General features: G+C 38.0%; 1 protein-coding gene across 1 annotated transcript; it reads right to left on the bottom strand.

Moving 5' to 3' along the window:
• Window positions 1–1,913: 1,913 nt before the first annotated feature.
• LOC140150804 (U5 small nuclear ribonucleoprotein 40 kDa protein-like) lies at window positions 1,914–22,708 on the bottom strand. Its single transcript, XM_072172935.1, is given in 10 exon segments — window positions 1,914–2,803; window positions 4,230–4,395; window positions 5,740–5,822; window positions 6,356–6,476; window positions 8,019–8,141; window positions 9,519–9,538; window positions 9,541–9,683; window positions 10,962–11,055; window positions 12,037–12,166; window positions 22,522–22,708. Coding segments are annotated over 10 exon segments (1,044 nt in total). The 5' UTR covers window positions 22,636–22,708; the 3' UTR covers window positions 1,914–2,753.
• Window positions 22,709–23,881: the final 1,173 nt, after the last annotated feature.

Genomic DNA, 23,881 nt, shown 5'->3' with positions numbered 1-23,881 from the left:
AGATAATAATTTTTTGAATGGCAAAAAAATTAGTGCTGTATTTTACTGGAATCTAGAGTAAATCTCATCGCTGCTAACTCAGCCAACAAGACAATCGAACGGTGACACATTCCAAAAGATTTAAAACCTGAAATTTAAATTTACCTCTACACCACTGTGTACAAAACCAGCACATTGCACCACTAAAATAGGAACAGAAGTTTTGTTTTGAGACTCTTACAAATGATATATTTCAGATCACAAATATGTAAATGCCGAAAGTACTGTAAAAATTGCAAGCCATCATTTCCTGAATCCACAAAATATTTCTGCCCATTTGATGGTTTCCATGACTTCTGCTTGACTAGGTGAATACATTTTTATTTTAGAAAAAAATCAAAACAAAAATTGGTAATGGTGTGTAAAATCAATTGATACACCATACAGCCCCAATGTTTGCCATATAATTGCAATGTATATAGACCAACTTTTTATCTTGCTATCCTTGATGTGTTTATAACAATGTAAATAGGATGTGTTTCAAATAAAACTGTCAATGTACAGAGTAAGCAAATGAATCGCCATGTCGTAATGCCTCATCAATTCCCCTTTTATAGTCAACAATAAGCATTGTTTTTGACCTAATTAGCACCCTGGGTGCACACAGAGTAAGGCGGTACTTTTAAAGCAGTAATTAAAGTATCTTCCATTAAAAAACCAAGAAACAAGCTGAGTGTTTTCTGTTTAGAGTTAATAACTGTGTACCAGTTGTTTGGAGAATATAGTGAAAACTGAGGAATTCTCCTGGGTTTGGGTGAAAATGATGGGCACTTGAAAAAACCTAGCTAAAACCCTGGTTATGAATTAGAGAATAAACGATAGGAATTTTTATTTTGACTATCCTCTACCGTGTGATAGACGACAAGCAGGTCCAATATTTTGAGTAGTGGATGCTGTCACAAAATATTGGACCTGCCTGTCATCTATCATAGGTAGAGGATAGTCAAAATAAAAAATTCATATCGTTTATTCTCATTCTTAGTCAGTTAAATATTATTTTAATAACTGTAAACTATTTTTTAAAGCAAAAATTAAGTTACCGTCATAAAAACTCCCCTTTTTCTAAAATGAACGAAACTTGTTTACAACTTCTCATCTTTTGTTGCGCGTACTGCTAGCGTGTGCGAGTATTCTGCACTGCATCTACGCATACAACGCAATACATACGCGCACCCTCTATGAGCGTGTTACGCGTTATCAACATTCATGACGTGGGGTTGTCTACCGCCTGATAGACGACACCCAAAATCATGTGATTGTCCAATCAGATTATGTGTAGACGTAATAGGCCACTCCCACTGACTTAGAATACAAAATACAAGATGATCTTGCTGTAAATCAAATGACATTAATCTGGAGGTCCAATACTTTGCCCACCATGAACACATACAGACATGGATAAGTCTGGACTCTTGAAGTCTAATATCTTTGACACACACTGATACCAGAGCAGTACATGTTGGCCACAATTGGCAGGACTATCTTTTGGGTGTATTAATAATTTTAAATGTGCACTACAATGTAGAATAACACTGGAGAAGCCAAAAAATGCCATGAAGGGATAGTGTATGGGTACCTCTGAATTATTTCTTTATGCCCCTGGCAAATTTTGAATGTTAGTGCATAAACTGAAATAAAATTGTATTTTATGTGCACAAATCCAGCCTGGGTTAAAAATGGCACAGGCACTCTAGACTAGTTTGTCCCCATCGCTACAATCCACATGCATGATGTCAAACCTCATCAGTTCATTTCAAATTTGGGCTATTCCAGTTGAAATCCATACACCCTCAATGTAAGACATGACCTTAATCTTCCACACACGGAGTGTGAATTTCAAATGGGGTTACCTGAATGGGTGACTTCATTTGAAATTCCATGTGTGCGAGATTAAGGTTATGTTTTCCACAGGAGGTGTAAGGATTTTAACTGGAATAGCCCATTTATGCACATCTTGTCAAATCATGACATGCCTGCACTGCAAATCTCCATACATCCTGATGGTATGCATCCCAGGGGGGTACTTAGAACAAATGACCATACGGGACGGGACACAAATATGGGTAGCATTTTCGGCCTTTTAGTATATCAATGACCCCTTTTTCTAAGCCAATTTTGGTATACGAATGGGTCCTTTTTAAATTTTTTTAAAATTTTCTCGAAAAATAGCCCAATTTCGCCTCAATCTAGCCAAAATTTCGAAATTGTCCAAACCAATTTGGGAAAGTTTGTAAAACTAAGACAATCTGCAATTCTATATAAGACAATATGGTTTAAATTTGGCCGAACATTTTGAATTTTGGTATATCAATGGGTCCAAATTTCTTGAAAATTTGGTATATTTTGGGGTCCACTTTCAAATTCTCAGCGGCACACCCCTACCAAAATCAAACTTGAGTAGTATGAGTACCCCCGGGTATGCATGCTGCTATAATGACATCATACAACACACATATAAATATACATGTAATTTTCTAAATATACATGTATATGCGTTACACCTTTTGCTCCTGGACTACACCTGTTGCTCCTGGACTACATTCCATTTGAAGCAGGTGAATGGATGTACTGCAATTGACATATTTCAATTGGTTTGACACTTGGTGGTGCCTGGAAAATGACAAGTCTCTGTCACTTTCCTCAAGTTTTCCTCTCATACAGATCTTACAACAATAAATAGTGTCTTTTATCACTTAGAGTTACCGGTTAGCTGCTCACATGATTTCTCCCAAGTAGATCTGCTTATCACTTGATGCTGATAATACTGAAAACAAAGGTAAAAAGGAAAACAATGTGAGATTCTATGAATGGGATAATAAGAAACAGGTATGCATCTTGTACCAGACATGATAATTCGTAAACTAACTCTACATAAACAATCACCTACAATATGTTTAATATGTGATAAGGATTTGCTACCGACAACCTCACACATTGGGTACAAATGTATTACGTTTTGGGGGTATCCATTTGTAAAACCACCTGTCTATAGTTTGTTCCGCTTATAATTGGCGGAAAAACACACACAAGACTCATAACATTGTGTATTGATATAAAAAGGCACACACGCAGTTGGGGGCAGCATTTACGCTATACTCTGATCAGCTTGTAATAGGCAGGACTCACAACATCGTGGATTGATATAGAATCGTGTACACAGTTGGGCGCAGCACCTACGTGAACTGTGCTCTGCATATCGCATGATTGACACACGCTTTTGTGAATTTACAAGGGCGAAGTTAGGACTTTATTGACTCGCGCAACTCAAAAAAACGAATAACTCTCGCCTATTATGAGCTGATCATTGTATAATTGGGCATTGTATAAATATGTGACTGGTGCACATTTATGTGAGTCAGGTAGTAGACACAAATATTAATGTTTCAGCCCATTTAGCAATTATGATCTGTTCCAACTCCAGTGACACCTCATGCATATTGTTCTAGGTAGGATTAGGACAATGTTCACGGGAGTGCATGAAAACTAGCTCAACGGCCCTGTTGTATTGATTTTTCAAATACTAATACTTATTTCAATGACAATGCATTCAAAGGTCCAGAAAAATTAATGATGTGTCACTGGAGCTGGAATATAATATAGCAAGATTTAACCAAATTTAACCAAATTTCACCCTTGCACAAGCAACCACTTTGGATTGATGCAAATTAGGCACTGTTTCACTACTTGGATTTTCCAGGACTTTTGATATGTTTTTGTCAAATCTTTTGGAAGATGGATGCATGTGTAATGAATTATTGCAATTAGTGGTGAGCTTAAATTGGTACTACACCCCTTGATAAATTTGTGACTATTTTTGCATTTTTCTCAAAAAACTAATAAAACACTGGTAACAAAAGTTATGTATATTTATCGGGGCAAGGAATCCAGTTACTACACTGGAATTCCATTGATTCAAGACAAGTAGTTATTGATTTATTGATCAAATATTGGTTTTCCCTCATTTTTGACTGTAACTACACAACTGTTGTCTGTGCTGAAATAACATTTTCAGTGCAGTAGTTGTAATCCTTGCCCCTATAATATACATATCTTACTTGTCAGTCACCAATGCACTATAACTTTTGAGAAAAATGCAAAAATAGGCACAAAATTGGCCCGGGTGTAGTACCACCTTAACCCAGTTTTTCCCATAATTAGACAGGAGTACAAGGCACACCCAATATACTTACAGATTGGTTCAAACGGATGGAAATCTACATCATTGATAGAACCTGTGTGTCCGGGTAACTTATATAATATCCGTCTACTTGTTGTATCCCATACGTATACAAATCTGTCAGCTGAGCCTGCAGCTATCTTACTACCATCCGGTGACCATGCACATCGTAATAAATTCTGTCAAGAAATATTACATATTTTGCTTAGAATAATCCTTAGTAAACAATTTATTTATGTATAACCTTCCAACATACCAAATCACAAATAGGTACTTTGAGCTAAAGCTGTGTCCAGGCCACGGTATCAGTCTCATTGCTATCTTTAATCAGGCATGGGGGAAATAACTGGGGGTATTTGCGCTTTGCTCACAGTACATCCCCAACTAGTCTGTGTTTGTGTGTGACACTCACAGACCATAAACACAATTTGAAACATTTCATGGTGGGATGTACTGGTTGTGTCATAAGACTTCACACATAATTGTTTTTTGTTTGTTTCAATGTGCTGTCGGCAAAGACCCAATACCCCTAATTATACCCAGCAGCAATATAGAGGGCAGTATACAGAATTTAGTTCCCCTCTATTTCTGTGGTCCAGGCACACTTTATCCTGGGACACTATCCCAGTAACCAGTGATGTAACTAGAGGGGGGGGGCAGGGGCAACATGCCCCGGGCACCAAATTGACCAATTCAGCATTGATTCTGAACCCCTCCAAGCGATGAAAGTCAAAATCAATTGAAAGAACATTTTAAGACCGTTATTCAACTTCTAGTAACCAAAATTAATTAGTGGTAGGCCTTATTTGTCCAAAAGGGAGCACGCATAATTGTTTCAAGAATTGGGGGGGCATTATGTATCCTTAGCCCTGAGCGCTACAACCCCTAGCTACACCACTAGCTACTGCTAGCTATTCTTGGGGGGGGTAGGGCGTAATTTTGTTCGCTACCAACCCTAGTTACGCCACTGTCAGTAACGGTGCATGGTCAGCGTAGAAAGCAGGATCTTGGACAACTATCCAGTTACCACGATAGAATTTCTTTATTCCGTGTGGTTGTAACTGGAATTTTGCTCACTCCATATCAGCATATTCAAGCAGTCACATCAGGCATTATGAAGATCCTGGCTAGCTTCATCTAGGCTGATTCACCCTCTACAGAATGAAGCCCTCTTCAAGAAACTGACATTTTATAACTGTCTTGTGCTACTCTAGACAATATAGTGCCGGCTCTAAAATGAAACCTTAGAACAAACTAGGTTTAGATCTATCACAATTAGTCAAATGTGGGCAATTTTTTCACACAAAAACAACTAACCTTTTCAGATGTACATTTGAAATGTGATATATGCCATTTTCTAACTTTTTAAAGGTTTTTTAAGCAACTAACAAGTGTTCTATTATAAGAGCTTTAAATTGACACTCTATTTGACAAATTCCATGATAATTGTGGATAATATGATCCCATGCAGACTATATTTACTTCATGTCCTTCCCCTCCTCTGATTACAAAAACCAACTTACCTTTTCAAAATTATGTTGAGCCCCTTGGAATAACTTGACACATCTTTCTGCAGGTGCAAACGGCCTCACGTCCCATATTCTAACTGTAATGATAGGAATGATAAATGACATGCATTGGTTATAGGAGCTACACTTCAGTCAAGATAAGACTGTTTGCATTTAAAAGATGATCTCTTATCAGCGTAAGTGATGATATTTTTTAATTGCTCGTCAAGTGTGATTTACAATTATTATGGAAAAATGAAAAATGCGTTTAAACATATTTATTCACCAATCTTTGCACGAGAACAAATGATAATGAGACAAATTAAAAGGAATAATCTGAAATTATTATGGTGATTACATAAACTGATGCATGCTTGAAACATATTTTGTACTCCTTCTCAAAATTGCAAAAAATGACTTAGGCAATTGTCTTAGCAGGGTGACGATATATATGCAACATAGATGTCATTCTGAATGCTCCAGAGCATAAATTTAAGGTCAAAGCATTAAAAACATGTTTCCTGTGAAATTCACACATCTAGGTAAAACAGTGATTTGTAGGAAAGAGGTCCAGCCAAGGGAGATTGGACTGTAGTTCTTTTTTTTATCACACATTTCCCTTCTCACTCACCTGTGTTATCCATGCAATTAGAGACAACATAGGAGCCATCAGGACTCAGCTTCAACCCTGTGATGGAATCTGAGTGACCTGCCATTTTGTACAGAAGACCATTCTTTCTAAGATCCCAAACCTAGAGAATTTAAGAAAACAAAATAGAAAGTATGACTACATTATTGGTAGAGCATGGTGGCAAGGGCATTTGACTCATGAACACAAAGTTACGGGTTTGAACCAGTCAGGGCCAACATATTATGTCCTAAATGCTTCATCTCACTCAGCCCTCGAATTAAGGATCTGAAGGGGCACGGCAACTTTTTTTAGGGCAAGTTGATAATTGCCTTGGATTTTCACTGAAAAGGCAAGGCAGCGTGGCAGTTTGTAATATTTCAAGAGGGCATCATGGCAACTGTTGAAAATTTGAGAAGGGCACCAAGGCAATTTCTCAAAAGTGAAGAAAACACAGTCAACATAGCTAGAAGATTTTATAATGAAGGGGCAGGGCTGGGGCACCGACGGCAACTCCATTAGAGGTCACGGCAAGTGACTGCCTTGGGTAAAGGACAAGGATATTTTGAGGGCATTTACGGCAGTGGGGATGGGCACCCACGGCAAAATGCCATGGGTGCCGGGGGTTAATTTGAGGGCTGATCACACTTCTTAAAATGGGGGGAGTTGTTGGGGATAGTCATACTGGCTCTGTTATTGTTGCCAGGTAAATGGTGTGATATTATATAAATGTATTTTAATATTGTTGTTATTTATAATTCTTGGACAAATGTGTATGTGGCTTTCTGTGCGACTGTAGTGACTGCATACTTGCAGATGCTCCGACCTTAGCGACCATCTGCTTAGTAACAATATTGTATGGTGTGATTGCGATTTGTTCAATATTTTTCAAGTTGTGCGTACATGTAGTATACAACATCAGACGCTTGTAAGATGCACTTGGTGCTTTCAAATGTACATGTTGTGTCAGAGAGTTAAATGTAGCAACAGTAATTAAGGGTCTAAGGTGCAATATAAATGCTGATATTCATATTTATTTCTTCATGAAGCAGAGTTGTACAATTTCAAGAGCATTACATTTTCCATTGATTCCATGACTACCACAACTATGCTTATGATCGATTCTGGGAAAATAATATTGAAACTATATAATAGCAAGGATACTGCATACACAGAACCTCTTGAATACTAAGTCACACAGTAGGTAACCCTTTGGCTTTATGGTGTTTACATAAATTATATACACACACATTTATCTTTGAAGAACCTCAGCTGATGTGGTTTTAGCATAGCTTCCAAAAGGTGTCAATACTTGTATGCTTCACTGAAAATCACTACATAATCTATTAGAACCAAAGAGATTAGGTCTGAGGAGTACAGAATCCGCATTGTTTGCCTGTCGCTCATGGAGGGCCAAATAGTGCACCTCTATTTCACCATGCCCGGATCAATTTAAAGTGTGTGCTTGTTTGCATTATGCGAGCAGTAAGTGCTATGTGCACAAAAATGTAACTTATCATTATTGGATATCTGCTTAATTGCCGAGGTGCACTATTTTTGTCTCCAAGGCGGCAGATTTACCATGTAGCATTACACAGAGCAATTCTTTGATGAGTCGGTACTATTTGAGTCTTATCTCTTTGATTTGACTACACATTACACCCACCTTAATGTCATTATCAATACCTCCTGATATGAGTTGATCACTAGTATCTGTGAAGGACACCGCTAATACTTGGTATGTATTCTGGAATGATTGAATGGCACCTCTCTTCCTTGTGTCCCACAGCTGTCAGTCACAAAACAAACAAAATAAACAAAATAAAACTTAGAACATAAAACTGTAAAGACAGGCATGAGAATGGCTTTTTTGAAAACTGCCTGAAAAAGCGTGTGAATTTGACCTTAAACAGGCCCAAAACAGGCTGAAATAAATAAAAATGCGTAAATTTGGACAACAAAACTGCCTGAATTCAGGCAAAAGCCTGAAAATTCTCATGCCTGAAAAATGCAAATTTTCATGTGTGTAAATTTCGCACTTTGCCGATTTTGAATTTTGCAATTTTGAGGTTTCTTACATAATTATATAGATCTATATACATAATTCTATTACTCTTTACGACCCATTATTCAAAATCGTGCACTGTGATTTAAAAAACGTCACGTGAGAGCCCATTATTCTGCAATAATGGGTCAAGCGGCGTAACATATTCTACGCACAGCATTACGCTTGGTTACGCGCATAATATTTCCACGATACGGCGCTGTCACTTACGCGCACGCGCTCCACCTTGAAGTAAACAACTTAAAATATTTGTGCCAAAAAATTACATTTTCTCTTTAAATTGCACTATTTTCTGGTAATAGAATAGAAATACATTTTCTCTTTAAATTGCACTATTTTCTGGTAATAGAATAGAAATAAAGGGTGCAGCATTATCCTTTACATGCAAATAATATGTCCTCGGCAGTAAAAACTTTTAAGGGGTTACTACACCCCTGGCCAATTTTGTGCATATTTTTGCACTTTTCTAAAAATTACACATTGGTGACAAGTAAGATATGTATACATATTATAGGGGCAAGGACTACATTAACTGCACTGAAAATTCAGCAACTCAAGGCAAGTAGTTAATGATTTATTGATCAAATATTGGTTTTCCCTCAGTTTTGACTGTAACTCCACAACTGTTGTCTGTGCTGAAATAAAATTTCTAGTGCAGTAGTTGTAGTCCTTGCCCCTATAATATACATATCTTACTTGTCACCAATGCGCTATAATTTTTGAGAAAAATGCAAAAATAAGCACAAAATTGGCCAGGGGTGTAGTACCCCTTTAAATAATGGGTTCGGCTGTGCCTCACCCATTATTTACGTTTTTACTGCCTCGGACACATTATTTGGGTGTAAAGGATAATGCATTACCCTTTATTTCTTAAAGGAATATATGTGATGCGATCAAGCAAAATGAGTTATTGTCGGGCAAATTGAATAAGGAATGCAAAATGATCATTACATTAGAAAATGTTGATTTCAAGTAATGTAGCATATATTTTCCACTCACTCGCATATCCAAGATGGCGGAATTGTGAGCAAAGCGTGGGATTTTTCTAGTGGCGCAATTATACGCCGTGAATGAAGGAAACATCTTAAAATGTAGCAATACCTTTATTGTGCCATCATCCCTCCACTCACAACTAAAGGAGGCCCTCGCCTGGCAGGATAGCAGGAGTTGACAATGGATGAATGGCCACGCATCTTCTTGATTCTGGTGCCTGTTTCTACGTCCCACATACACACCATTTTATCTGTTGCACATGTGATAAGTTGGCTACAAAGAAAATGCAAATACCATTACATGCATACATGTTCATTTTAAGTGACATTATTAATTGGAATGTAAAAAGGAATCAAGTTTTGACTGGCTGGGTGATGTATGTGTGTACCCTATTCAGTACAAACTCTCTCTGGCATTCATCAAGACCAAGTTGTCACATACCCCAATTCTTTACAGGATGTGCTAACAGATTGCCTTTTAAATTCTCTCATTTGAATTGTCACCCCACCAACTGGAGGTTGTGTAAATTTCCCTGACTACATGTAAGTGCATTTCCACTGACTGGATGACTTTCCCCCGACTGAATGACAAAAGTGGGGGGGGGAAGGGACATTTGTTTACAATGTGATTTTCTTTCAGCTAATGACAAATCAACCCCCTGTTGAAACTGCACAAACCTGTGAGGACAGAGTAGACTAAAAGACGCAATTTTGATTCTTGTTGTTGCTCTTTTCGCCATGATACTGGTAAGCATGTAATCTGCTTAAGTATGACTAATTTCTACCAATCCGATATTTTACCAATAATGCACTTGTATGTCGGGCCGATCCGATATTCGATCCGATTATCGACTGACCCTAAATAGAAACTGGACATTACAAAAGTTCAACTTTGTAATCAGCTTTTTTTTTTTTATTGATTTCAACATCAGTATGCTTTATAGGTACTGACCAATTCAGTAATGGTAATAAATCAATTCTCACAATTTCTGACTTTGGTCTGATCAGATTTAATTGTATCACAACTAAGGGTGTGAGCGAGTCCGGAATTCGAGTCCCGCCTGAGAATCCTATTACCGGGCAGGAAATTCCCTGCCGGGTACCCAAATTTTATTTATTTTTTCGGTTTTGTAGTGTCCCTGGACCTAGACCTAAATAATAGGATCATTCATGGTTGACCTAAAAAAAAAAAAAAAAAAAATTTGCACGATGTTTTGTATTTTTAATAAGAAAATTGATATTTTGTATTCATGTCATACTCTATTAATGATATCAAAATGCATTTTTTTTTGTTGCAATTTCGGAATTACCGGTTACGCTGAAAAATGCGCCGGTACCGGGCACAAAATTACCGAAAAATCACACCCCTAATCACAACGGTAAGCGATGTCTTCCAACCACCGGATGAAGAATTTAGAGTTAGATTTAGGGTTAGGGTTAGGATTAAGGTTAGGGTTAGGGAATTGTTATGGTTAGGGAATCATTCTTCATCCTGTGGTTGGAATACCCACAACTGCTTATCTTTTTTTTTTTTGCATAATTGCAGACCTACCTTCCGTCTGTGGTGTAGTTCAATTCCATAATGGCACCCTGATGACCTTTCAGAACGGCATAATTATCACACTCTCCATACACGTTCCATAAAACTGTGATTATTAAAATAATTAATCATAATAATGTAATCATAATAAATGTTAGTATTGGTCAATATCATAACATGTAAAGATTCATTATGTTATCACAATCACAATTAAATCAATTAATTGATTTTATTAAAACGACCAACCAAGCATCGGTAATTTGGTTTGATTGCCTTACAAACGTAACGTATATAATATGCATGTGTGGGAGCAGCATTTTACTAGAAAACAAACTAGTACATATATTATGTGTAGTAAAAATTGCATAAAACTTGTTACTTGTACCTCGTCCCATACACCATTGTGTACAACAACAAGAATAATTTCAACTCTTAAGGTTGACATGCTGGCAACATTTTTTGTATAACAGATGCGGCTAGGCACTCAGTAGGAAGGGTTCAAACTTGATGAAAAGAAAAACAGTCGCCGAGCCATGGGCTAATCATAGACTCTACATGTAGAAAGCTGGTTTTCTTATTTTGCTGCTCTCAAAATGCATGTATATAGATAACACCTTGGTCTGGGGCGGACATTTTACAAATGAATTTAGAAGAGCAACGACACCACTTGCATTACATTCCAGATGTTAAATCTACATCATATGCAAAATTTGAGGAAAAATGAAGGAGTCAGTTTTATTTTAGGGCCATTTGGCTATAACTGGTCTAGCCCTATGGAGAAAGTGCCCGTTGAGGGCGCTATAACTCCCCCATTTTAGCAACAAAAATGTGATTTAAAAAAAAATGACCAGTGCGAAATTTCTAAAATTTTCAGAGTATGTAGTATGAACATGTAGAAATATAATCAAGTACCGTAGTTGCCCTACCTGCTCTTTTCCGAAAAAATAAAAAGTCCTATACCTCAATGGTAATGAAACCTGTGTGATAACCACAAAAGGATGCATTATTCAATTTGCTGAGCATCAGAGTCAGGTTTACACTACAGCCCTGGCAGAAGTTATGTAACTGCTGATCACACACTACTTACATATGGATCTGTCAAATGATGCCGATGCCAGAGTGCTGCCATTGGGATGAAACTTGGCACTAAATACATCTCCTTCATGTCCAGATAACAACATGATGGGTGCTAGCAGGCTGGAGGTACGTGGTGGACCCTAAAATGGTACAACAAGTCAACAGTGAATATATGTTAAAATCTAACATTAGCATACATGTGACATGATCAAGGGAATGAGTCACATGTTGGCAATTTTCAATTAGAAGTGTTTTTTTCTGGCAGTTTACGAATGCTACATTTTGATGCAAACCCCATCAAAATCGGACATCTGGTTACTGAGTTATGAGCAATTTATCAATGGCTGAAAACAATATAAAATAAAAGAATTTGAACACTATATTTGCCAATATCTCAAAAACAATATTAGTGACATCCGACTCATACACCTTGATCATGTCACATATAATTCACACCTTTCTACCTAGATCTGCACTGGTACTAAATTTCAATTCCTGTTTGTTAAAATTCATGTTTGATACATTCAGTGCCACCAAGAACTACTACGTCCCCGGGGGTAAAATGAACACACATTCCCCCTTTTTTATGGGCCACCGAGGTGTTTTTTCTTCGCTTTTATGGGCCCATTTATAATTTTTACAGCCCCTAAGACCACAGGCCTGGGGGTAACACACCCCCTTCAAGTTGGTCTTAACCCTGGAATTATGGAAACATTCGGGCCTCATTATTGTTTGTCTAAAGCAGGGTCTTAGGCAGGATTTGAAGGTTTGGGTGTGTAAATTAAAAAATCTGGGTGAGTAAATTTTAAAGATTTATATGTACAAAGCATCTAGGGGCTAGGCGATGTGGGCAAAATCTGGGTGTGTATTTACAAATTTGGGTGTGTAAAACACTCCCTACTGTGAGGTTAGATTTTGCCCACTTCTTTTTCATTAAACGTAACAAAAAAAAATGTTGGGTCAAAAATTTTTTTATTCATTTTTAAAAACTAGATTAAACTATCTAGGAGCTGGTTTAAAAAAAAATTTTGACCAACTTTGAGAAATTTAATGCACCAAAAATGGTAACAAAATGCTTAATTTAAAAAAAAATCATAAAAAAAGCCAGATTTTCACCCTAATTTCAAATATTTTTGGTGAAGTTGGTCAAAATGAGAGCCGACTGAGCTAAAGGTTTATTCAGATTTCCTTTTACAAATTAAGCGTACTGCTAGCCGTCCAGCGCGTATTATTTGCACAAGGTCTAATACACATGCTTGACGTCGCGCACATATACGCGATGGTTAAGCTGTCAAAGGAAATCTGAATAAAACTTTATCAGACAATGATGATCTATGATTATATTTACTGAGTTCACAAAAAAGCATCCTGGATGCGAAAACTCAAAAAACTGTGAACCCTGATTGAAAATGAAATAAAAACATTCAAGACTACATTGATTGAATATTTGTGACCTGCTCTAACATAATGAGCAAAAAGTCAACAAAACAATTTTTTGAGATATATTTCAAATACTTACTTGCAAGACTTAGAATCCAGTCACTTTTAGCAGTTGAATTACTGTGATTTCACTGATTTGGTTGTAGTTTTGTCTACTTAATTAATCAAGGAAGTATGAAGTGATTGGATTGTCATGATTGTCTACTGACTACTCGATACTCACTACTGTAACTGTCTGTGGTTTATCATTGGGGTCATGGTAGCCCGAGGTACTCACACCTCCGTCACTACTATTTCCACTGCCCTTCTCCGTACGAAGGTCCGAGACTCCAGAGCATATCTGGTCCAGGGTACAAATAAAATACCACTTTTTCTCATAAATACCACTTCCTGCCATTCCTCACGTGAAGATGAGACTTAAACAAAACATATTTGGTGCATGTTCGTAAATTTTGACCACATTTGAGGATGTAAAAGACCAGACTTGTGACTGTTATCATCGCCGTGTTTTGAATTCTTAAATAGATGCCGTCAGTGTGACTTCATCACCGCGACGTGAGTTCACTGTCCCCCCGTTTTTACGTATTTACGTACGTACGTAGGGCATTCATGGCCCTAGTGAGGAAGGAACAGGGCTAGGGACAGGCATAAAAATTTCAAATTAATTCAATTAACATGAATTGTTGTTTATTGGAAGAGAGAACTTCTCAGAAACAATTTGACACCAAAACCAATTTTCTACTGTATTGCTAAGTGAAGTTATGACGAAATTACTGTCGGAACATTGCCAACATTGGGCCATTTTCTCTGATAAAGCCTCCAGCATACTTTCCTGCCGCTTGCCGCTGCGGCAGGGCGTTTCAACCAAGCAATGACAAGCCTAGTATGAAACCAGCATAAAGGGCATTCATGGCCCTTAGTGAGGAAGGAACAGGGCCATGATGTTTCGGGCTAGGGTCATGGGGCACAGTGTCATCGCCCCAATATCTTCATGGCAGAAATCGCCATGGTACAATGTAGGTTGAATCCACCGCCATGCATAGCCATTTTATATCGACCTGTTTAATAGTTTTGTGTCGCATCATGGGCCGAAGGACATCTGACTAAGGCTACTGACAATAGCCCCGATTAGCCCGGTTACTGTCCTCGCTGTGTGTTAGTCGAGCATGGGCCATGGTACACCATAGGTCATATAGACTACCTTCACGATTGGCCTATTATACACTGCCATGACTGCGCTATATAATTCGGCACATATAAATCAAAATTATTGTCAGTTTTTGACTCAAGACGCAAGCTAGTATCTCAAAGCGCAAACTAACGACTATCATATCTGTTAAAAATATATATTCAAGACAAGTGCAAGGAACCACATCTGGTTTCTTTATGGTCATGTGTCTTGAACTCGCCCCATTTTGCGTTGCGCAGCCTTTTTGAGCTTATTTACGCCTTCCGAGGTTGAAATTGACATAACATTTTAAATATGCACTCCACCCCATACAAACTATACATTTCCTGAAAGGAAATTGCATGAGCAATCCAAATTTACAAAATTGTAGGGGGTATTATTAAGTTGTCCAGACTGAAATTGTTAGCTAAAATTTTACTTTTTCATTTTTTATCTTTCAAGACATATTTTTTTAACCTCTGCCCCTATCTTTAATTGCTCATCATATTTGAACTCCCCATGAAATTTCCCTTCAGAAAATGTATACTTGTATAGGGGTAGGGCATATATACCTATTTTCTTACTATTTGGGAAAATGACCTTAAATGACCTTTGACCTGTGACCTTTGACCTAAAACATAGCATCTAATACCTCTTTACTTATGGACACTTGGGTCCAAGTTACATGGAGAGGGACCTTATAATTTGCAAATGGGAGCAATTTAAAAATACATGTATAACTGCAATGCTCATGATGCTGTGCCTTCCATAGGGTTTGTACAGCCCGCTTCCTCAGCCACCGCCACCCTGAATATTCCAAAAACAAATGGACATATCTCCAACACCCTAAAACAGACATTAATGAATTTCACACAGCATGTAGTATGGAGTTTCAGCTTTAAATTGACACCACACTTATGTCTGTAGTACATGTGGTTGTCAAGTTATAAACATTTTTGGTGGAAGGATCTGGAAAAATGCAACGCCGCCACTCTTTTTGGGTGGCGAGTTCAAAACACATGGCCTTTTTGTATACGAAATCATTTACGGGAGATATTCATCATTTTCAAACCCGGTATCCAAAGATCTATCGTCTGAATATCAATCGTGCATAGCACATCCACGACCACGTGTATCGATCCCGTGTATTCATTTCAGTGTCTCTTGCTGTCTGAGACGAATATATAGGGATGCCAGGCAAACACATTTGCTAGTCAGCCAAATTCGCCGACAATGTCAATGCATTTTTACATAGAAATTTAAAACAACTGGCCTAAGAAAAAAACCTACATAAATATGTTTTCTATACTTCACTTGACCCAAATATATGATTTTTTATGGTGATAAGTCACTCGCACATATGGAATTTTAGAGGGATTTTGATAGTAGTTCCATTAAAAAAAGCTGCTATCATCATAAGACGAAGATCTAGAAACACCCCCGAAATGCCGTTTTGGGGAATTTTGCTAGCTGAATCTTTTTGACATTGTTTGATGAAAGTCAATCTTTGACAAGATGTAACTTTGCTACGGAAAGTGCTATGAAAAAAAGGTTTTCAGTTTTGGCTTTGTTTACTCAAGGGCTTTAATTTGATATATAAAATGATGCAGTTTGATGGCAAATTTGAATTCACCTAGCATACCTAGAATATACCTATATTCATCTCAGCTTGTTGTAGGCTACCTGTACTATACTGTGTAATTATTAACCGGGCGATGTCGGTGTGTCGTGTGTGGGGTAGGTGGGCTTGTCCAGCTGGGAGTGAAATTGGCCAAAGGGAGTAATTACCAGTAATTGGGCCTGTATTATTTCCCCTTTTCGCAACAAAATCCAACTATAGCATGATAGTATGCAATCATTAATAAATTTAAATCCAGGGCCTGCTTCGTGTCCAGTTTGTGAGATCTCAATTGCCACAAATCGTCGTAAAATAAAATGTGCAGAGTGCGACAATGAGTATCATGCAAAATGTGCCAAGTTAACATCTAAAGACTATAATCTAATTCTGAAAGCTAACCATACATGGCTGTGTCCACTATGCAAGCCTGCCCCATGTGGAATGTGTGATACACCAGTTACTAGTTACCACAATGGAGTGGAGTGTGATAGCTGTAAGAAATGGGTGCATGCATCTTGTGGTGATATTGACAACGAAACCTACAGTGAGTTATCTGGTAAATCATGCCTTTGGGTTTGTCCGATTTGTGACGTCATGAACTTTTCAGACACAATCTTCAATGGATCTGGATGTAATACCAGTAACCAATTTTCAGTTTTAGAAGACCAAGATGGAAATGAAGAGGAAACTCAAGAAGGTTTTGAGACCCAAGACCCGGTGGACGTTGATCGATCCAGAAAACAAAACAAAACGCAGAAGAAGAAAAACAGCAGAGACTCTTTGCGCATCATGTTAATAAATTTTCAAAGTATTACAAACAAGACTTGTGAAACAAAAATCCTTATTGAACAATATAACCCTGACATTATCCAAAGTACGGAAACATGGCTAACAGCTGACATCAACACTTCTGAAATATTTCCAGACTCCTATGATGTCTTCAAAAGAGACAGAAAGGGACGTGGTCATGGAGGCATACTTATTGCCTGTAAAAAGATCTGATCATGACTCAGAAATCAGAATTCGAGGTGGACAGTGAAATAATGTGGAATCAACTCGAGCTACAGGGCCGACGCTCACTTCTTCTGGGAACATGTTACAAACCAAGACACGACGATAGAGAGACAGTTATTGACTTAGGTGAATCCCTTGGGAAGATAAATAGCAAGGCTAAAGGGTACAACATAATTTTGACTGGGGATTTCAATCAGCCAAACATGGATTGGAAAGAGGGTACTGTCATCAAAAACCATCCTGCTTCCAAAGAAACAGCTGAACTTTTGCTAGAGACCATAACAGAATTTGGGCTGGAGCAACATGTCAAGGAACCAACTAGGAAGAAAAGTATTCTGGATCTGGTGTTTACAAACAATGCAAGTCTGATAAAGGAGACTACTGTGGTACCAGGGATTAGCGACCACGATATTGTTCTCGCCGATTTCGACCTGAGGGCTAAGTGGAAAAAGACAACCCAGGCGCAGATATTATGTCCGTCAGTAAAGCTGACACAGAGTCCATCAGTAAAGAATTTCTGACCTTCAAAGACGAGTACTTCAGCCTAGGTAATGCCTCTGTGCAAGATAAATGGGATGCACTGGAAAACAAGATCAAAGTGGTTATGGAAAGACATATCCCGAAAAAGACTGCAGCTAAACAGAATAGTTTACCATGGTTCAATAGAACCCACCACAGACTCCGGCGTAAGAAACAACGAGCTTTCAATAAAGCTAAAGAGACACAGAAGACAGAGGACTGGAACAAGTTTGTTGTAAGTCAGAAAGAGCTTAAGAAAGCCCTGGAAGTTTTAGAACGGGAGTTTGTGTCAAACAATCTCACTACTGCCATGATAGAAAATATTAAACAATTCTGGTCATATATAAAGAGACTTGGTAACAATGAAACAGGGGTTTCAGACCTGAAAGTCGATAATAAAATTATCAGCGATGGAGAGGGAAAGCTGAAGCATTAAACAACCAATTTTCGAGTGTGTTCACATCGGAGGACGACACAGATATTCCAACACTGAGCGGGAAAACATCCCTGATGTACCCGAGCTTGTCATCTTTGAAAAGGGCGTGCTTAAACAACTGCAAGACCTTTTACCAAACAAAGCGCCAGGCCCCGATGAAATACCACCGTGGTTTCTTAAGATGTTTGCAGCAGAACTAGCACCTATTCTCACAGACCTATTCCAAACTTCTGTAAACCAGGGAGTATTACCAAGGCAGTGGAGAGAAGCGAATATCTGCGGTGTATTTAAGAAAGGGGACAAAGCTGCTCCTGAAAACTACCGTCCTGTCTCCCTAACCAGTGTTGTTTGTAAAATAATGGAACACATCATCCATTCCCATGTTATGAAGCATTTGGAAAAATTCAACATACTTGTTGATTCACAACATGGTTTTAGAAGCAAACAATCTACTGAAACTCAGCTGATATTGACAGTGGATGACATTGCCAGAACCTTGGAGAAAGGTGAGACTATCCACATGGCTATCTTAGATTTCTCCAAGGCGTTTGACAAGGTGCCGCATGAACGACTACTGGCTCATTCTTGTATTATGGGGTCCAATGGTGTGACATACAGTCAAATTTTCAAAATTGAATATTAATGTCAAAAGTTAGCTTAAATTGAGTGGAATTATATACTCTTTCAAAATCTGCAAAATATTTTCAGCGATGATTGCCCAGAAATCTGTACGCAGCACATAACTGTGGAGAAATCACTCTAAAATGTCGCGCATAACCGGACACCAAACATGTTTTAACCCCTGCTAAACAAAAAATATAAATGCCAAAATGGCTAAAAAGTTGCAAGTTAAATGTGGTTTAGGAGCTTTTATAATGTAAAAATAAAATAACATTATAAGAAGTTGCTGTAACCTTCAAAACAGCATATTTGCATTTTGGTCAAAATACATGGTCAAAAATTGACCCAAAAGTTAATTATTGGGCCTGTTTTGTACAATTTCTGTCAGTTTAGATTAAAAGTTGCCATTTTTATGTGGGGCCAGCACAAGTGTGGCATAATAGATAAGTGGATGACTTAAACATCAATTTTGTGCACATGAGAGAATTTAAGGTGCCCAGTGGTGTCGCGCATAACTGGACACCAAAATATTTGGTGTCCAGTTATGACTGACAATAACAAGCTATCTGTAATTATGTCATACTTTGAAAAGTGTATTTGACCTGCAAATTTATCTAAACATATCACACTGTTGTTTTAAGTATTCATTGTTTATCAGATACCCAATTTTTAAAAATTATGACATATTATTCATTTTCATGTGTCGGTCATAACTCGGTGTCCAGTTTGTCGTACAATATCCAGCTTTAACTTTAATTCAACTTATTTTGCAATTTCCATTTGTCAGTCATATATTTAAACATGTCATAATATATCATTTGAAGTATTTGTTGTTTACAAATTACCCCATTTTCAAAAAAAATATAGCACATTTTGCATTTTTACATGTCGGTCATAACGTCACAGCATAACGCGGACACCAAAATATGTACTTTGCGTAAACGCTGTCTTTGTTAACAGATGTTTTGTCGCTAACATTTCTTTCATAATACAATTTTAGTATACATCCTATTCACTCAATAAGACCAAAAAAAATAAGCAATGGTCATATATAAATGAAACTAACAGGCAACCAGATGTAGATGATCTTTTTTTTGTCACAAGTGGTGTCCATGATTTTCGAGACCTTACATGTAATAAAAATTAAAATAGCTGTTAACAATTTCTTTTTTGAAAGTTTTTAGTAATAACCCACTTGTTTTGTATAAAAAATTACAAATAGGCCAAATACCTGTTACAGTTTTCAAAATTCAGGGCAAATTATGTGTCGGTCATAACCGGACACCATTGGACCCCATAATACAAGAATGAGCCTACTGGGCAAACTAAATCATTATGGCATAAGAGGAAATTTGCTGGACTGGATGAAGAATTTTCTTACCATACGCACCCAGAGAGTAGCATGCGAGGGAAATTTGTCAACTCGAAACCAGTCCTGTCAGGGGTACCGCAGGGGACAGTTTTGGGCCCGCTGCTCTTTCTTCTGTTCATAAATGATCTCCCAGATAATATTCAAAATAATGTCAGTCTCTTCGCTGACGACTGTTTGGTGTACTCAAATATCTCCTCAGAGGAAGACATGGATTCCTTGCAAGATGACCTTAAACAGCTTGAGAAATGGCAGTCAACATGGAAGATGAGTTTCAATCCCACCAAGTGTTCCATTATGGAGATATCGCATAAAAGCAACCTCCACACAGAGACTACATCTTCTGTGGCCAAAAACTCCAGGTTCCTAACTCTCATCCATACTTAGGAGTACAGCTTGATGACAAGCTAAATTGGGCTGAACAAGTAGACAACACAGTGAAAAAGGCAAATCGTACTATGGGCATGATTAGAAGAAATCTGTGGTTCTGCCCAAAGGAGGTAAAGACAACTGCTTATATCACCTTAGTTCGACCCAAACTTGAATATATATGCAAGCTGTGCATGGGATCCCTACAAAGCGGGACAAATCAAGAAAATAGAAGGGGTTCAGAGAAAAGCAGCTCGCTTCTGCATGAGGAACTACAAGAGGGAAGCAAGCGTCACCAAGATGATAGCGGAGCTTGGTTGGGAAACACTCGAGCAGCGGAGGGAAAGTGCTCGACTAAATATGTTACACAAAATTCAAGACAACTTGGTTGGTATAAACAAGGAGACGTATATTAAGCCTTCGCAAATAACTGCCACTAGGACTAGGAAGCAGAAAGCAGAAGTGCCGTTTGCAAGAAAAGATGTTTTTAAATATTCATTTTTCCAAGAACATTGAAGAAATGGAACTCCATGGGAGAAGACACGGTAAACTTAAAGCAGAATGATGACACTGTAAATTTAAAGCAAAATGATGACACTGTAAACTTCCAGCAAAATGGGGACACTGTAGACTTCAAGCAGAAAGACACTGTGGACTTCAAGCAGAAAGACACTGTGGACTTCAAGCAGAAAGACACTGTAGACTTCAAGCAGAAAGACACTGTAGACTTCAAGCAGAAAGACACTGTAGACTTCAAGCAGAAAGACACTGTGGATTTCAAGCAGAAAGACACTGTGGACTTCAAGCAGAAAGACACTGTGGACTTCAAGCAGAAAGACACCGTGGACTTCAAGCAGAAAGACACTGTGGTTTTCAAACAGAAAGGCACCGTGGTTTTCAAGCAGAAAGACACTGTAGATCTCAAGCAGAAAGACACCGTGGATTTCAAGCAGAAAGACACCGTGGATTTCAAGCAGAAAGCAACTGCAGATTTCAAGCAGAAAGACACTGACTTCAAACAGAAAGACACTGTGGACTTCAAGCAGAAAGACACTGTAGACTTCAAACACAAAGACACTGTAGACTTCAAGCAAAAAGACACAATAGACTGCAAGCAGAATGATGACACTGACGCAGACTTACAACAAAACGATGGCACACCTGCAATTTAAATGCGCGCAACCCACACAAGTTAGCGACTTGCGGAAAACCGCCCTGCTGACTAAACATTCAGAAGGTTCAGAAGGTTCATGTCAGACAGGGTCTAATTCTGCATAAAACCGGGCAACGTTATTTCTATAGATCTGCTGCGCATTCAAATTGCATTGTATTGCATCGTAATTTCATTTGTGTCTATGCTAATTATGTTTACACAACATGAACTCACGTGTTTTCAAGCATATTCGCCGATAATAGGTGATCAAAAGCGATCGGAATGTTACAAAAGTACAGATCGCATTCAGCTTACTTCATATGAGAAAAAAAAAAGAAAAATACGGCATAATTTGTCTTGGTGTTTGCGGAATGCCATGCAGTAAAATATTAATACGTTGCAGCAATTCATGATTGACAACTAACAATCGGCGTGTCCTTCGTATCCTCCACTGTCAATTTCTTATCCACTCACTAATCCTCACAAAAGCTTTGTGTTGATTACGTAATGTGTGGAGGCAAATTGCAATAAGTACAACGTAATAAAGAGTTGGGCGGGCTCCGAGGCGGGTTTCTTCTTCATCTTACGTAACAGTTTTGTTCTCCAAAAAAACCCGGAAGCTTGTCGTTTGGAGCTCTAGCTGAAATACAGCAAGATAATGTAAGATAGTAAATGTAAACCTGTATTTTAGCTAGAGTATCTCGAGCTAGTTCATGTATGCACAATACTAAATCGTGACGAATTCGCACCCTTTCATGCCTCACGTCCACTGCACTGGCGCTACTTACGCTTTCGATCAATGATTTAATCTCGGTCTCAGCAGCAACTAGTTCATTTCTAGGTCGTTTAATAGGAACTAAAGCTCCTTCCTCTATTTTTCGCTTTGATTCCATCACGGGCATTATATTAGATTTCTTCAAAATAAGCAATTTTACGTCAATTATTTTAAGCTTAACCCCTAAATCGCGTCACATCCGTTCGTTGAAATTGAATTACACAGGGGTCATAGGGCTTCCAAGTAGCAGGTGGGCAATTAAGATTATTTGCCACTAAATATCGGTACACGCATCTCAGGGGGGGGGGCGAAACATTTTCGCGATGAATTTTTTTTGCATCAGGCCCCCCTTACAAGTGTTTGTGAACGGTCCCTTAAATAGCCCTAGGCATATATCAAGTTGAACAGCAACGAGTCCTCTCTCACTGATTTTGCTTCTTCTTAACTAAGACATTTAAAGCCATTTACAACTATAATAGAAATTCAATTCATATCTATTTGTAGGCCTAAGCGCTCTTTAGCAAAGTCATAATTTACAACCGTATGATACAGGCGAAAATAGTAACTTTTTGCAAAGATTTGCAAAGAGAATTTGCCTTTTTTTCATTCTGACACTAGTATATGGACAATATAAGTGTGCCTTTTCATTTAATGACATAAATTTGTATTGTAAGGAACAGGCGAGGTTTTGACTTTTAAAACCTCAGTTGTGGGCAAAAACTGTGCTGTGATAGGTCGTTTTCAACAGATTACCAATTGCGTTATCTGTTGACCTAATGACAGAAAGTGTTTTTAGGGGGAAGTGTCATTCATTCGATATAAAAAAAATTCTGATTGCATGGGTGAAGGGAACACTTGAGGTTTTGACAAAAACCAATCACAGAGGCCCGGTTTTCCAGCTAGAAACTCCACAGCTCTTACGATACTAGTATGCACTCAACCGTGTAGTATTAAAGACTGTGTAGAGCTAGAAACAATTCACAGGACTGCTTGCTTGGAAAAGAGGATGCTAGGATCAGTGCAAGGAATCCTGGCCTTTAAGTGTTAATCTTCAAATGAGCAAATCCCTGAATAGGTCTGCCTCGCCACCCACCTTTTCACAGTATTTTTTTCAAATTTTGGAATTCTTTAAAAAAAACCCTCAAATTTTGGAATTCATGTCATGATGTATTTGACTGTGGGACTAAGTGGACTTCAAATTCTTGAAAGTAAAAAAAAAAATCAATTTTGGAATTCTTAATTTATGATGATATTTGACTGTGGGACTAAGTGGATTTCAAATAACTCTTGAAAGTAATTAAAAAGAGGTTATTTAATCAGTACCGTAAAATGGGGTAACTTCGGTCAGCGGGGTAACTTTGGTCGGTCAAATA

The sequence above is a fragment of the Amphiura filiformis genome, chromosome 4, assembly GCF_039555335.1.
Source record: "Amphiura filiformis chromosome 4, Afil_fr2py, whole genome shotgun sequence".
Taxonomy (NCBI): Eukaryota; Metazoa; Echinodermata; class Ophiuroidea; order Amphilepidida; family Amphiuridae; genus Amphiura; species Amphiura filiformis.
Note: the sequence above shows the minus strand (reverse complement) of the source record. Positions and strands in the feature narration are given on the sequence as shown.